At 39.8% G+C, this 12,603-nt stretch overlaps 1 protein-coding gene across 1 annotated transcript; it reads left to right on the forward strand.

The window, feature by feature from the left end:
* Nucleotides 1–403: 403 nt before the first annotated feature.
* On the forward strand, nucleotides 404–10,844 carry LOC134440563 (organic cation/carnitine transporter 2-like). The gene is made up of 10 exons (XM_063190681.1): nucleotides 404–905; nucleotides 1,180–1,283; nucleotides 1,854–2,008; nucleotides 5,492–5,663; nucleotides 6,084–6,225; nucleotides 6,374–6,465; nucleotides 7,105–7,319; nucleotides 8,317–8,499; nucleotides 8,842–8,977; nucleotides 9,104–10,844. Exons 1-10 carry the CDS (start codon nucleotides 546–548, stop codon nucleotides 9,189–9,191), a joined length of 1,647 nt encoding a protein of 548 aa, XP_063046751.1. The 5' UTR covers nucleotides 404–545; the 3' UTR covers nucleotides 9,192–10,844.
* The last annotated feature ends 1,759 nt before the right edge of the window (nucleotides 10,845–12,603 follow it).

Genomic DNA, 12,603 nt, shown 5'->3' on the forward strand with positions numbered 1-12,603 from the left:
TTGAATTTCCAGAAATAGCCATTTTTAGCTGCAAAAAGGACTGTACTTGGGCCATACTAGAAAATATTAGTTTATTACTTAGTAAACTTTCATGAAAAGATAAAATTTGGCAATAGGCAACCCAGTTTCAATGAGCAGCATAGTTGCAGTACCTTTTTTGGCCATTTCCTGCACAGTGCACCTTTTAATGAGTACAGTCTTTCTTTGTGATTTTTATTTTTTGCTGTCAAATAGGCGTATACATGCGATGCGTCTCTAAGATTCCTGAGTCTTGTTCTAGCGAGGTCAATTATTAAGTTCTATCTGGTACTCATTAGCCTGGGTGACATGGATGACTTGTTCTCAAGGAGCATCACTAAATAGCTTTGCATCAGACTCTTTAGGCCAGTGTATGACGGTGAGAGATCATCGTCGACACTCACATCACTGAACTGAACTTAAGTCCTTATTGACCATTTTTGCTCATGTAAAGCAGTGAAGGCAAGGAACGAGCAATCTGTATTATTATTTGAACCCCAATTTTTCTGACGAATTGTGAAGGTGCAATGAGGGACTATGAAGAGGTTACCTCATTTTTGGGAACCTGGGGGCCGTTCCAGAAACTCGTTTACGTCCTCCTCAGCCTCAGCAGCATTCCAAATGGATACGTTGGAATGTCGATGGTTTTCCTGGCGGACATTCCCCCTCATCACTGCAGAGTTCCATCCCTGAACAGCAGCTATGGAGGACTGGGCTACAATCTGTCCATCCCGACTGAGGAGCTGAAAGGGGAGACCATCCTGAGTCGCTGCAGACGCTACACTGAACTGGAAGACTCTGGCTCTGTCTACAGCAACGACACAGAGGGATGTGTGGATGGCTTTGTGTTCAGCAAGAAGCAATATGTGTCCACTATTGTCACTGAGGTAAGATTTCAAGACCCAGGTCAAGTAGTGTCTTGAAAGATAGATTATAGTTTGTTTGGTTGTTGTTTTTTAGTTGCAAAAATGTACTGTACTTTGCTCAGACAAGTTAATACTACTACCGAATACACCTTGAAACTAAGCAACTAAAATAAGGTACTGGACCTTTTAAAGGTTCATCGTAATAGCGATCTGCTTAGTTTTACCTTTGCATTGTGCAACTTCTCTTACAGCAACATACATGGCTGTATGAATAGTTGTATGTAATATTCCACAGTGGGATCTGGTGTGTGATGATGCCTGGAAAGCCCCATTCTCTGTGACGGTGTTCTTCTTTGGGGTGCTGACGGGGTCTTTCATCTCAGGAATCATATCTGACAGGTAATTTCATCATCAGTGATCGCCAAACACATGGCTACCAGATGAGGTGTTTTGTGATAGACAAAACTGCCCTACTACACTCTTGAGACTTACTAGTAACCGGGTGTAGGGTGGTTGTTAGCGGGTGTGCACTGCAGACCAAGTGCACCTGAATGTCAATTGCCCTTTTAGTGCTAAGGGCCCTGCATCATACTCTGTGTAGCTTGTCTGTTCCCAGCTTGAATCCCCACTGCAATACTGCAGAAAAGTCCAGTGTTATATTGAAAAGAAAACAAGAAACAGTCAAATTTACAAATTGTAGCATGTTTGCGTTCTTGTCATAACTTTTCCTTTTTTTAAATGTTAATATTGTACATTTCATATTGCACATCTGCACGTCAACCTCCCTCAACAGCTATTTAGTGTTGATGTAGGGAACTGTACAGGATGTTTCACAGTTTTAGTTGAAATTGCACATTGGGGTGTGGTGAAATGTAATTTCAATCTTCTGTGAATCTTATGTGACCAACTTCTGTGAGGCGTAGGAAATTGACTATAAAACACACTTTGACCTTGATGCTTGATGTGAAGGTATGGAAGGAAGATCATCTTCTTTGCCACCATGGCAGTGCAGACGGTCTTCAGTGTGATCCAGGCTGCCTCCACCAGCTGGGAGATGTTCTCTGTCCTCTATTTCCTAGTTGGAATGGGACAGATAGCCAACTACTGCTCAGCTTTTGTTCTGGGTGAGTTGAAGTACAATGCAGAGATTCATTTTATTACAGGCTCAGGGCCCACATTGGACACATTACAATACACACATCAACAATACAATACAAAAAAACACATTCATATACAGCTCCAGGCCACTTTATTAGAATAGCATGAAAAAGTTGATTTATTTCCATAATTCCATCAATAATGTTAAACTGTCATGGATTGTAGATTCATGGCCCAGTTGTTTAACTATTCCAATCATTCATTTTTTTCTTTTTACATATTTTGGCCTTCCAGCTCAAAAAACCCATGAATTAGGGAATTCGCATCATTAGAATATTGTAATAAAATCACAATTTTCTTCATCAAAATTCGTTTCACATCAGTGCACATCAAATCAGTTGAAATTTGGTACTTTCTACATAACATGCAATGTTCAATACTTGGTTAGGACTCTCTCTGTCTTAATAACGGCCATGATGCGTTTAACATTGAAGTCAATGGCAGAAACAGTGCATGGGAGTAATGGAAGCCCAGATATCCTTGATGCTTTGCCGTCAGCTGTTCTTGTTTGTTGACCTGGTGTCCCACACTTCACTCTTCAATATACAGTTAGGGCCAGAAATATTTGGACAGCAACACAATTCTCATCCTTTTCCACCCAATACATATATGAATTTGAAATAAAACAAACAAGATGTGCATTAACTGTAGACTCTTAGCGTTAATGTGAGGGTGTTATAATCCAAATCGCATTAACAGGAAAGAAATAGCAACGTTTTTTGTGTGTGGTGTCCACTTTTCAAGGGATCAAAAGTAATTTTAAAGTAGGCTGCTCAGATATTCTCCAGTCAGATGTGTGTTATTCCCTTACTACACCATCACCAAGATGTCAACAAAAGGTCCTAGAGTTAATTTAAAGTGTTTCATTTGCATTTCCATATATTTTTACGGAATCTCCATGAGATCCTAAGTCCACCTGTCACTATCAGTGATGCAAGCCATCATAAGGTTGAAAAAAATCAAAAGAAACCCATTTGAGAGATGGGGAAACATTGAATGTGATCAATTCAAGAGTTCAGAATATTGGGAAAAAAGAAATTTCAAAGCAACACCAAATTACCTGGCAGACATGGAAAGCGAATGCTGTGAATGACAGACATTATTCTGTATGTGGTGAACAAAAACCCATCTCCCAGCAGTTGGCCAGATGTAGAACAGTGTCCAAGAGGACGGTGGATACATGTCCAAGGCAACAATCAAGAAAAAGATCAAGAACATTCAGGAACACTTCACCATAGGAAATACAGAGGGTTCACTAAAAGATGTAAATAATTGATTGCATCAGAAATAGCAATACCAGATTCGGCTTTGCCAAACAACGTCTAAAAAAGACTTTATAGGTCTTGAGCTACATCCTTTGGACAGAGGAGACAAAAATAATTGTGTACAAGAGTAATGGGAAGAAAAGAGTATAGAGAAGGAAAGGAACTGCTCATGATTCAAAGCATACCACCCAATCAGTGAATCATGGTGGTGGCAGTGTCATGGTATGGGCATGCATATCTGTCAATACGATTTTCCCCTTGTATTTATTGATGATGATAACTACCGACAAAAGCCACAGGATGAATTCTGAAGATTTTCAGGCTATATTATCATGTCATATTAAACCTAATGGTTCTGACCTCATTGGACAATGCTTCACAGTGCAGATGGACAATGACCCAAAGCTTCATGGGAAAGCCACTAAGCCATTTCTACCCCAAAAAAGTGGAATATTATGCAATGGCCCAGTCAATCACCTCACCTGAGTACCATTGAGCAAGCATTTCACTTGCTGGAGGCCAAACTGAAGGCAAAATACCCTAGGAATAAGCAGGAACTGAAGACTGTTGTAATAGAGAGCTCACTATAGCATCACCAGGGATAAAACCCAGTGTCTATTGATGTCTATGGATTGCAAATTACAGGCTGTAACTGACTGGAAAGTATTTGCAACCAAATAATTAAAAATTGAACGTTTGATGTATAAATACTAGACTGTCCAATTACTTTTGGTCCCTTAAAAATTGGGAGGCACTGATAGAAAATGTCATAATTCCCTCACAGTTCACCCGATTTGGACGCAAACACCCTCATATTAAAGCTGAAAGTCTGCTGTTAATGTACATCTCATTTGTTTAATCTCAAATCCATTGAGATGGTGTACAGCGCCAAAAAGATGAAAATTGTGCAGATGTCCAAATATTTATGGCCCTAACTGTACCCGTAGATATCCATGCTACGTTTTGGTGTTAACTCACCAGTTTAATTCTAACTCACCAGAAATAAAACCCCATTCATTTTCAATGGGGTTTCATTTCTGGTGATTTAGAATTAAACTGGTGAGTTAGCGCCAAAGCGTGGCATGGAAATCTGCAGGGTATATTGAAGAGTGAAGTGTGGGACACCAGATCAGCAAACAAGAACAGCTGACAGCAAAGCATCAAGGATATCTGGGCTTCCATAACTCCCATGCACTGTTTCTGCCATTGACTTCAATGTTAAACGCATCATGGCCGTTATTAAGACAGAGAGAGTCCTAACCAAGTATTGAACATTGCATGTTATGTAGAAAGTACCAAATTTCAACTGATTTGATGTGACCCGAATTTTGATGAAGAAAAATTTGATTTTATTACAATATTCTAATGATGCGAATTCTCCAATTCATGGGCTTTTTGAGCTGGAAGACCAAAATATGTAAAAATAAACAATTTAATGATTGGAATAGTTAAAAAACTGGGCCATGAATCTATAATCCATGACAGTTTAACATTATTGATGGAATTATGGAAATAAATCAACTTTTTCATGCTATTCTAATGAAGTGGTCTGGGGCTGTATACATTACATACAATAAGAAAGGAAGCTAGTGAAGGCACTCATACCAGTGTTCCCAGATAATGCCATCACATCCTCTTGCCAAACATTTTCATTGAATTCAGACTAGTATTGTGGGGTCTCAAGACTTGTGTGGATTTCCGACTGAATCTTTGCATATAGTGTGAAAATATGAATAGATAGACCTCTGCATGTACACCAAAAACTGGTTCCATCCATGCATTAACAAACCTCCACGCATAGGCTTGTTGGTGTTGCTTTTCTTTTGGATTGCTCGAACTGGTTTTCTTAGGCTTACCATCCCATTCCTGACACCATATTTTTGTGGTACATCTGATTACACATTACACATTATTATTCTTCCTTAGATAGCTGTGGTGAACTTGCATAACCCTTCTCATCAATTTATGCTCTTGCACCACCCTAATTTGCCTAAAACTGAAAAATGTGTAAAATACAGCAAGTCATATTATAAAACTGCAGGCTCTAAGAGGCATTTTCTATCACTACTTAAAAATAGTCTTCATTTCAGCAAATTCACATAAAGAATTGAAACAATGAGTAGGCTACTGTTTTGTAGAGTGTATTTTGTGGCTAAAGGGTCAACATGTTTCCTTTATTGGCAGGTTCTGAGCTCCTAAACAAGACCGTTCGCATCAGCTTTTCGACTATAGGTGTAAGCCTGTCATATGCCTTTGGCTACGTGGCTCTTCCCGTGGTGGCCTACTACATCCGAGACTGGAGGACACTTCTACTGGCCTTGTCTGCCCCCGGGTTCCTTTACATACCTTTGTGGTGGTAAATGTTTGAATTCCAATGATGCAGTACACCCTGACATATTTTATATTAATGTATTTTTTATTTAGCAGGGACAGTGCACAATAAACAATTGAGCCAGATTATAGCCACAAGGCTAATTTCAATCTGCAGTCCCTGGACACAGGAATTGGTGTTGAGCACACAAAAAAATAGGATTAAAATGAATAATGAAGAAAAAATTGGGGGTTGTTTTCAGTCTGTACCATTCTTATAAAAGTAACATTACTTTTCAAAGCATTTCATATTAGTTCTGGTATTGCACTAGTATTTCTGACGTGGTGATGTATGCTTTTTCAGTTTTCGTTTAATTTTCTCTCTATCTCTCTATCTCTATCTCCATCTCTCTTTCTCTCTCTCTCTCTCTCTCTCTCTCTCTCTCTCTCTCTCTCTCTCCTCCAGGTATATTCCAGAGTCTCCTCGCTGGCTGCTTTCTCAGGGGCGGGTGGAAGAGGCGGAGGCCATCATTCGAGCAGCAGCCAAGAAGAATGGCATCACTCCCCCAGACGTCATTTTCAAGCGAGAAGACATCGAGAAGCTGATGGTCTCTGATGTTCACTTTAAAACTTAAGATTGTTTCTTCTTTTTCTCATCATGTTCTCTGGAATTATAGTGCTAGTTAGTTATACTGTATAGTTATAGTGGGTGGTATCTGAGTCCTAATCTTTTGACTTTTATTTCCATTTTCAAAGGGTGGGGATGGTGAACCAAAACTCTATTCATGGACTGATCTCCTAAAAACCTCAAATATAAGGAATACTACTCTAGTTAACATTACCATTTGGTGAGTGAACTTTGCAATGCAAAAGAATCAGGGCATGATTTTGATTATATGTGATGTATTTCATTAATCAAAGAAGTACCACTACCTCAAATATAGAAGAGTTTTTCCCCCAGTACAAAGTAGAGTGTATCATAACCATGTTTATCACCCATAGACCCATCTACCTGCAGTAGAAATATGCGCTCACACTTTGTTTTGGGGTTCACAAGTTAGCCACTAATAATCACTGTGTATGGGATTTAAAAGACATGGCTTAAGCTAATTCAATCATTTATAAGGCATGCATTCACAAATTTCTTGTTCTTTGCCAATGAGGCTTTCATTTTTAATAAGCATTGATATAATCGTAAAAAGGACCTGGTAGGCCTCTGATTGACGTTTTAAGTCACTTACAGAACGCTTTTCCGCTGGACTTAGTTAGGGGATAATGTGGCTGTTCTGCACTCTGTGTCATACACCTCTGTCACATTATGTGTGTGTGTGTGTGTGTGTGTCTGTCTGTCTGTCTGTCTGTCTGTCTGTCTGTCTGTCTGTCTGTCTGTCTGTCTGTCTGTCTGTCTGTCTGTCTGTGTTCTCTGTCTGTTGTTGTCTATTGTCTGTCTGTTGTTGTTACCAGATATTGTTCTATATATGTTCCAGGATAACAGTGGGTTTGACGTACTACGGCTTGTCCCTCAACACCCCAAACATGGACGGGGACCCCTACCTGAACTGCCTGGTGTTTGCGGGCAGCGAAGTGTTGGGTTACTGCCTCATGTGGGTAGCGGCCCGCTACGCTCCCCGGCGTATCGTCCTGCCGCTCTGCCTCCTCACCTGCGGCGTTCTGCTGCTGATCATCAAAGTTGTTCCGGAAGGTTGGTAGACCGTCACCAGGTTATCAGGACGTCAGCAGCTCTGTCTGTCTGCTCTGCATGTGTTGGTCTGGCCAACACGCCTTGTAAGCCATGCTATTGGTTGGGGCTACAGTAACATGATTACCAGCAGGGCCGTAACCAGACATTTTCAAATACCGAGGACGAATACTGCGTACTGTACTGCATACTGAAGGCATACATTTAGAATGCTTCAAACACTTCAGTTAAGTTCAGTTTTCACTAATCACTGCCTTGAGGATAAATGGGCGTGGCATAGAGACTGAATTTATCATTGGTGATCATACTATATATCAGTTTCATCAATAGATTTTACATTACTGAAAAAAAAGAAATACAGAGGACATGACCTATGTGTCCTCAATGGTAGTTACGGCCATGATTTATCAGTGAGGACAGAGTCAGAAGTGGTACCAGAAAGTCAGAAGTATGACCTTATGTAATAGATATGCTCAAATTTAGTTGGCTCTGACTCTGACTTGAAATGTAAGAGATGATTGAAGAGAAGAGAGATTTTGGCCAGACTGATTTTTCAGCTGTGTCGCATGAAGACATGGGTGGGCTGGGCTAAGTAGACATGATTTCCATGTCTGTGGCCTGGCTTTCACAGGAAGTCTGAGCTTCTAGTCTGGAAAATAGCACTATATTTAGTGCGTCTACGCCTTTATTTTGGCTCATTTCATTGGCTTCAATTTAATTCAATTCAATTGGATTACATTTGGAATACAACTTGGAAGTATGGGTGAAACCAAGCTATGTCTGCTGCTGCCCATTATGCTGTCCTGATGTATGTGTGTGTGTGTGTGTGTGTGTGTGTGTGTGTGTGTGTGTGTGTGTGTGTGTGTGTGTGTGTGTGTGTGTGTGTGTGTGTGTGTGTGTGTGTGTGTGTGTGTGTGTGTGTGTGTGCGTGCGTGCATGTCAGTCATGAAGTCAAATAAATGAAACGGGAATGAGATTCTGACCTTCACATGTCTTGCAGAGCTCAATGCCTTGACTGTCACACTGGCTATGATTGGGAAGACCACCACGGCAGGTGCCTACGGCTTCCTTTACTTCTACGGCACAGAGCTCTTTCCCACAGTGGTGCGCAACATGGGCCTGGGTGTCTCCTCCATGGCCTCTCGCATTGGGAGCACGGTGTCCCCATATGTGGCCTACATTGGTAGGTTTGATCAACACAGTTTAACAGTACTGCATTGTCAAGTCAAGTAGGCTGTATTGTCAATTTCTTTACATGCACTGGTCATACAAAGAATTGAAATTATGTTTCTTACTTTCCCATGCAGACATAGACACAGACTTTGTACTGATATCATAGAGTCAGAACAAAATGCAAAGTAAAAAGCAAAAAAAATAAATGCTTTGATTTTAATGACAGAAGTAATTTTTAAGACCGAATGATGACAGAAGTAAAAGAAAAAAATGAATAGCACAAGACCAAAGTGTGCAGATTGCTTTTGTTTGTCTGAACGAACACTCACCTTCTTTATTTCTGTGTTATCAGGAACGTATAACAAGGTGCTGCCGTACCTCCTTATGGGATTCGTCAGCATTTTTACAGGCGTGTTGAGCATAACGCTGCCAGAGACCAGAGATGAGGAGCTTCCTGAGTTTATTCATCAAGCCAAACCGCTTGTGTGGTAAGTAGATGGGAAATGCTACTCTCTATGATTCCTCTCTGGCCTTGCCAGTGGTTTGACTTGGACTTAATCATTATTCGTCATGTCATGGTTTTGAAATTCAGAAAACCTGAATGTATTTCACAGGTTTTGCAGGAAAAAGAAACCAGTGAACGGGAAAATCTACGAGGAAAAAGTAAAAACCGGGGCTGGATTCGAGAGCGTAAATGTCTAACAACGCATTACAATTTCCTTGAAAAGACTGGTGTCTCCTATTGTACCTAAAACATGTTGGTTCTGTTGACTGGAGTCAATTTTGTCTTTGTTGACAATATTCAAGACCCTCCCCAAAGCAGCAAAAGGAGGACGTGTTCAACATGTTTTTATTTTTTCAGGTGTCGTTTTGGTGTCAGATTTGTTCAGAATCCAGATTATGTTCTCCACACATTCTCAAATGGTTGATTTGTGGTGTCCAACATGTTTTGTGCATGTTGTAAAAGGGTGTTAAACACAACGTTGGGGAAAAACACGTTAATGGACGGGCAGATATGGTGGGGGAAAGAAGGACTCGGTGTCAGTGTCAGTGAAACTGTATTAGAATGAAAATAAAGAAAACCAAAGATAAAGTGGCGTAACAAATATTTCGGGTCTAGCCCATCATCAGTGTTCCCAAAAATTGGGGTAAGGTAAAATGTGTTTTTTTTGCTCCACACATAGAGTTTAGGTAGTCTGAAACTTAAATTAAACCTTTTCATGCAGCACCATGGGCTTTGACATTTCGTGAGCTGAGAATTATAAGGTTCTATCTCCATTTTTGGTAAAATTGAGTTTTTTACATAATATGACCCATTACATGCTTATTAATGCCTGTGTGGTGTTATTTTTGTGAAAAAAGTATTATTTTACATTGTTATTAATGAAATAAAAACGTTCTATCTCACAAAACAGCTGGGATGTAAAAACTTTGATGCTCAATATCTCAGAACTACCCTAAACGGAGATAGAACCTTATAATTCTAAGCTCACGACTTTACTTTGGTCTACAGTCTATGCTTTATAAAGGCATTTATGAAACCAGTTACGTGATATCAAGGTAACAATGCACAACCAATGTGTAATTTCAACCAATTCATTTTTGTTGCCCGTCTTGTGGCGTTTTGGACTGCTAAATGGTGTAACAGCTCAAGGTGACCTGATCATTACCATATTCATAAGCAGGCTTTCCATGACAGATGCATGTATGCATGTGTGATGTGGTACTTTCCCAGCACCAAACAGAATGACAGACATACAACAATGACTATAAAGACCATGAAGGGAAAAAAACGAAGGGAAAAGAAAATGACAAAAAATATCATCATGTAAACTTTCCTAAATTGTCTTATATGTGGACACAAAGTATTGTTTCCACAGAGATTTGTTCACTGTTTGATTATCTAAGCAACACCACAAGTCAGAGCAGATATACTGGCATTCTACAAGCAAGGACAGGCACAGACTTTGCTTTGGTCCAGACGAAAATGTAAAGTAGGTGTGAAAAGATACTGTAACAGTTGGCCCTGAAGGTAGTTTTGCAGCCTACATAAGATGTACTGTACATACGCCCACCCCTCCATTTTCCTATATGGAACTGTTTCTTCCAATTCGCCATCTTCTGTGATAATGATAGTACTGTATAGTCAGGCCTATAATCAAGTGTACATTTATGAGAATTTACATCCTATATAATTATATCAGACTCCAGGGGGATTCAGTGACTGTGCATGTAAGTCCATTTTTGTTCACTTGTTAAAGTCTTGTCTTCAATGTAGACATGCATGTTAGACACTGGTATTACTGGCAGGAGACATTGTCTGGGTGAAATGCACCATGACTTCTATTTCTATATCGTCACCTTCCTAAAATAATCGGCTAATGTGATCCCTCTTTCTGGGGGAGTTTTTGTGTTTCCTGAAAAACCTGGAAAAAAAATTACTTGGGAGATTATTTTAGGAAGGTGATGATATCTGACTATTTTCTGGTTGTAGTGGCTCTTCTGTGTCAATCCACTTTGAGGATGTGTTCATTTTGTAAACCCATGAATTGTTTTAAATGTAACACATGTTGCTTTTTTAGTTGATTATAATGCCGAAAGATATGTGAGTGAACTCTACACCTACAGATTGTGTGTTAATCACTGAGGTATGTACTGTAAATGACTTCACGTGTAGTGTTTTGAGGACTGAGGTTTTCCACCCATTACTTTCTCCAGTCCACCCAGTACTTTCTCCAGTGGTTTCCCATCTCCTCTATGCAAATGTTCTCTGTGGTAAATGTGTGTTCGGAGCATCTTCAATTGTTTTGTTTTTTTCACTTCATTAATTATAACGGATGGAACAGAGATCCAAACTGTTCTACATATCTCTGAAAATCTGAGCCGAGAGTAAAATATAATTTTATAAGTTTGCACATTTTCACATTTGTGGTTTTTCATTTTTCAGGTAGGCTGAGCCTGCATAATAAATTGACAAAATATGGGGGAGAGACAGAAGACACATGATAGAAAATTAACCAATATGGGTATTTTTTTTCCACCATGCATGGCAAGTCGGTTAAGAATGGGGACCTATGAAATGGTCCCGGCAGGTTCAGACTTGGACAACTGAACCCAAATGTTGGTTACACCTATGAAGGTTGAGAACCACTCCGCCATACCAAAGAGCCAGGTCAGTTTGCATCTCTGTCAGACCACAGCCACAACCCCTGTAATGGTAACAACATTACAATTCATGAAGAATCCTGTTGAAAGGGTGAAACTTTTTAAAGTTTGCTCCTGAACACAGTGGCTATCATATTTTAAGATGTAGAGGCATTCTCAGTTTGTCCTTGGGGGTCAACTAGGGGTCATTTATGTTAGAAATTAGACATGTCCTTGCATTTGTGACGACCACAAAAGTGTCACATTTTGTGTTTATGAAAAAGAGTAACAAGAAGATAATTGTCTTTTATTTTAAATACAATTTATTGTAATCCATTTTGAAAAAGGTACCCCAAAGAGTTTGCATTTCTTAATGCAGTGGTTTATTTCTATATTCAAATGTATATGTTGTAATGTTTGCTCCATGCCAGCAGGGGGCGAGGGCGGTTTCCGTTTTTAGTGACTTGCATTGCGTTTTCCCTTCATTACTGCAAGTGCCTGAAACTGAACAGCCGTGTCCTCATCTCTCTCCTGTTTCTCAGGTTCGTAAATGTACAAATATGCTTTGAAATGTGGGATTAGCCCTGCTGAAATGTAGTTGGGATGTTTGTGAACTGTTTTAGTGAAACAATTGTCGATGTAGACTTCTTGTGATTTTGTTTGAAGTAAGTTTAACACGGAGGTAAAGTCTAGCCGTTTAACAGTGCAGTGATCACGCACGACATGCATGGTAGTGGAAACCAATTCAGTTTAATGCACGCGCCTTCCCCACGTGAACGTACGCCTCAGTAATGTTTTAGAAACTTACAATGTCGATGTGTATCGTTTATTTTGCCGCCTGTAAGGTCCCAACCATTGTGTTTTTGCTATGAGTGTTCATGAAGGAAAAAAGGTGACTGTTTAAAAACGAGTTTTGTTTACATTAAGCACTTTGGGTTTATGAGGGTAAAATGCAGTATTGTCTTGATCT

The sequence above is a fragment of the Engraulis encrasicolus genome, chromosome 23 (genome assembly GCF_034702125.1).
Source record: "Engraulis encrasicolus isolate BLACKSEA-1 chromosome 23, IST_EnEncr_1.0, whole genome shotgun sequence".
NCBI classification, from domain to species: Eukaryota; Metazoa; Chordata; class Actinopteri; order Clupeiformes; family Engraulidae; genus Engraulis; species Engraulis encrasicolus.

Excerpts from the sequence above, each read along its gene's own strand:
- LOC134440563 (XM_063190681.1), top strand. The coding sequence starts at position 546 with ATGAGGGACTATGAAGAGGTTACCTCATTTTTGGGAACCTGGGGGCCG. Across the intron at positions 906-1,179 it reads TGTCCACTATTGTCACTGAG|TGGGATCTGGTGTGTGATGA; the intron begins GTAAGATTTCAA and ends AATATTCCACAG. Across the intron at positions 2,009-5,491 it reads CTGCTCAGCTTTTGTTCTGG|GTTCTGAGCTCCTAAACAAG; the intron begins GTGAGTTGAAGT and ends CTTTATTGGCAG.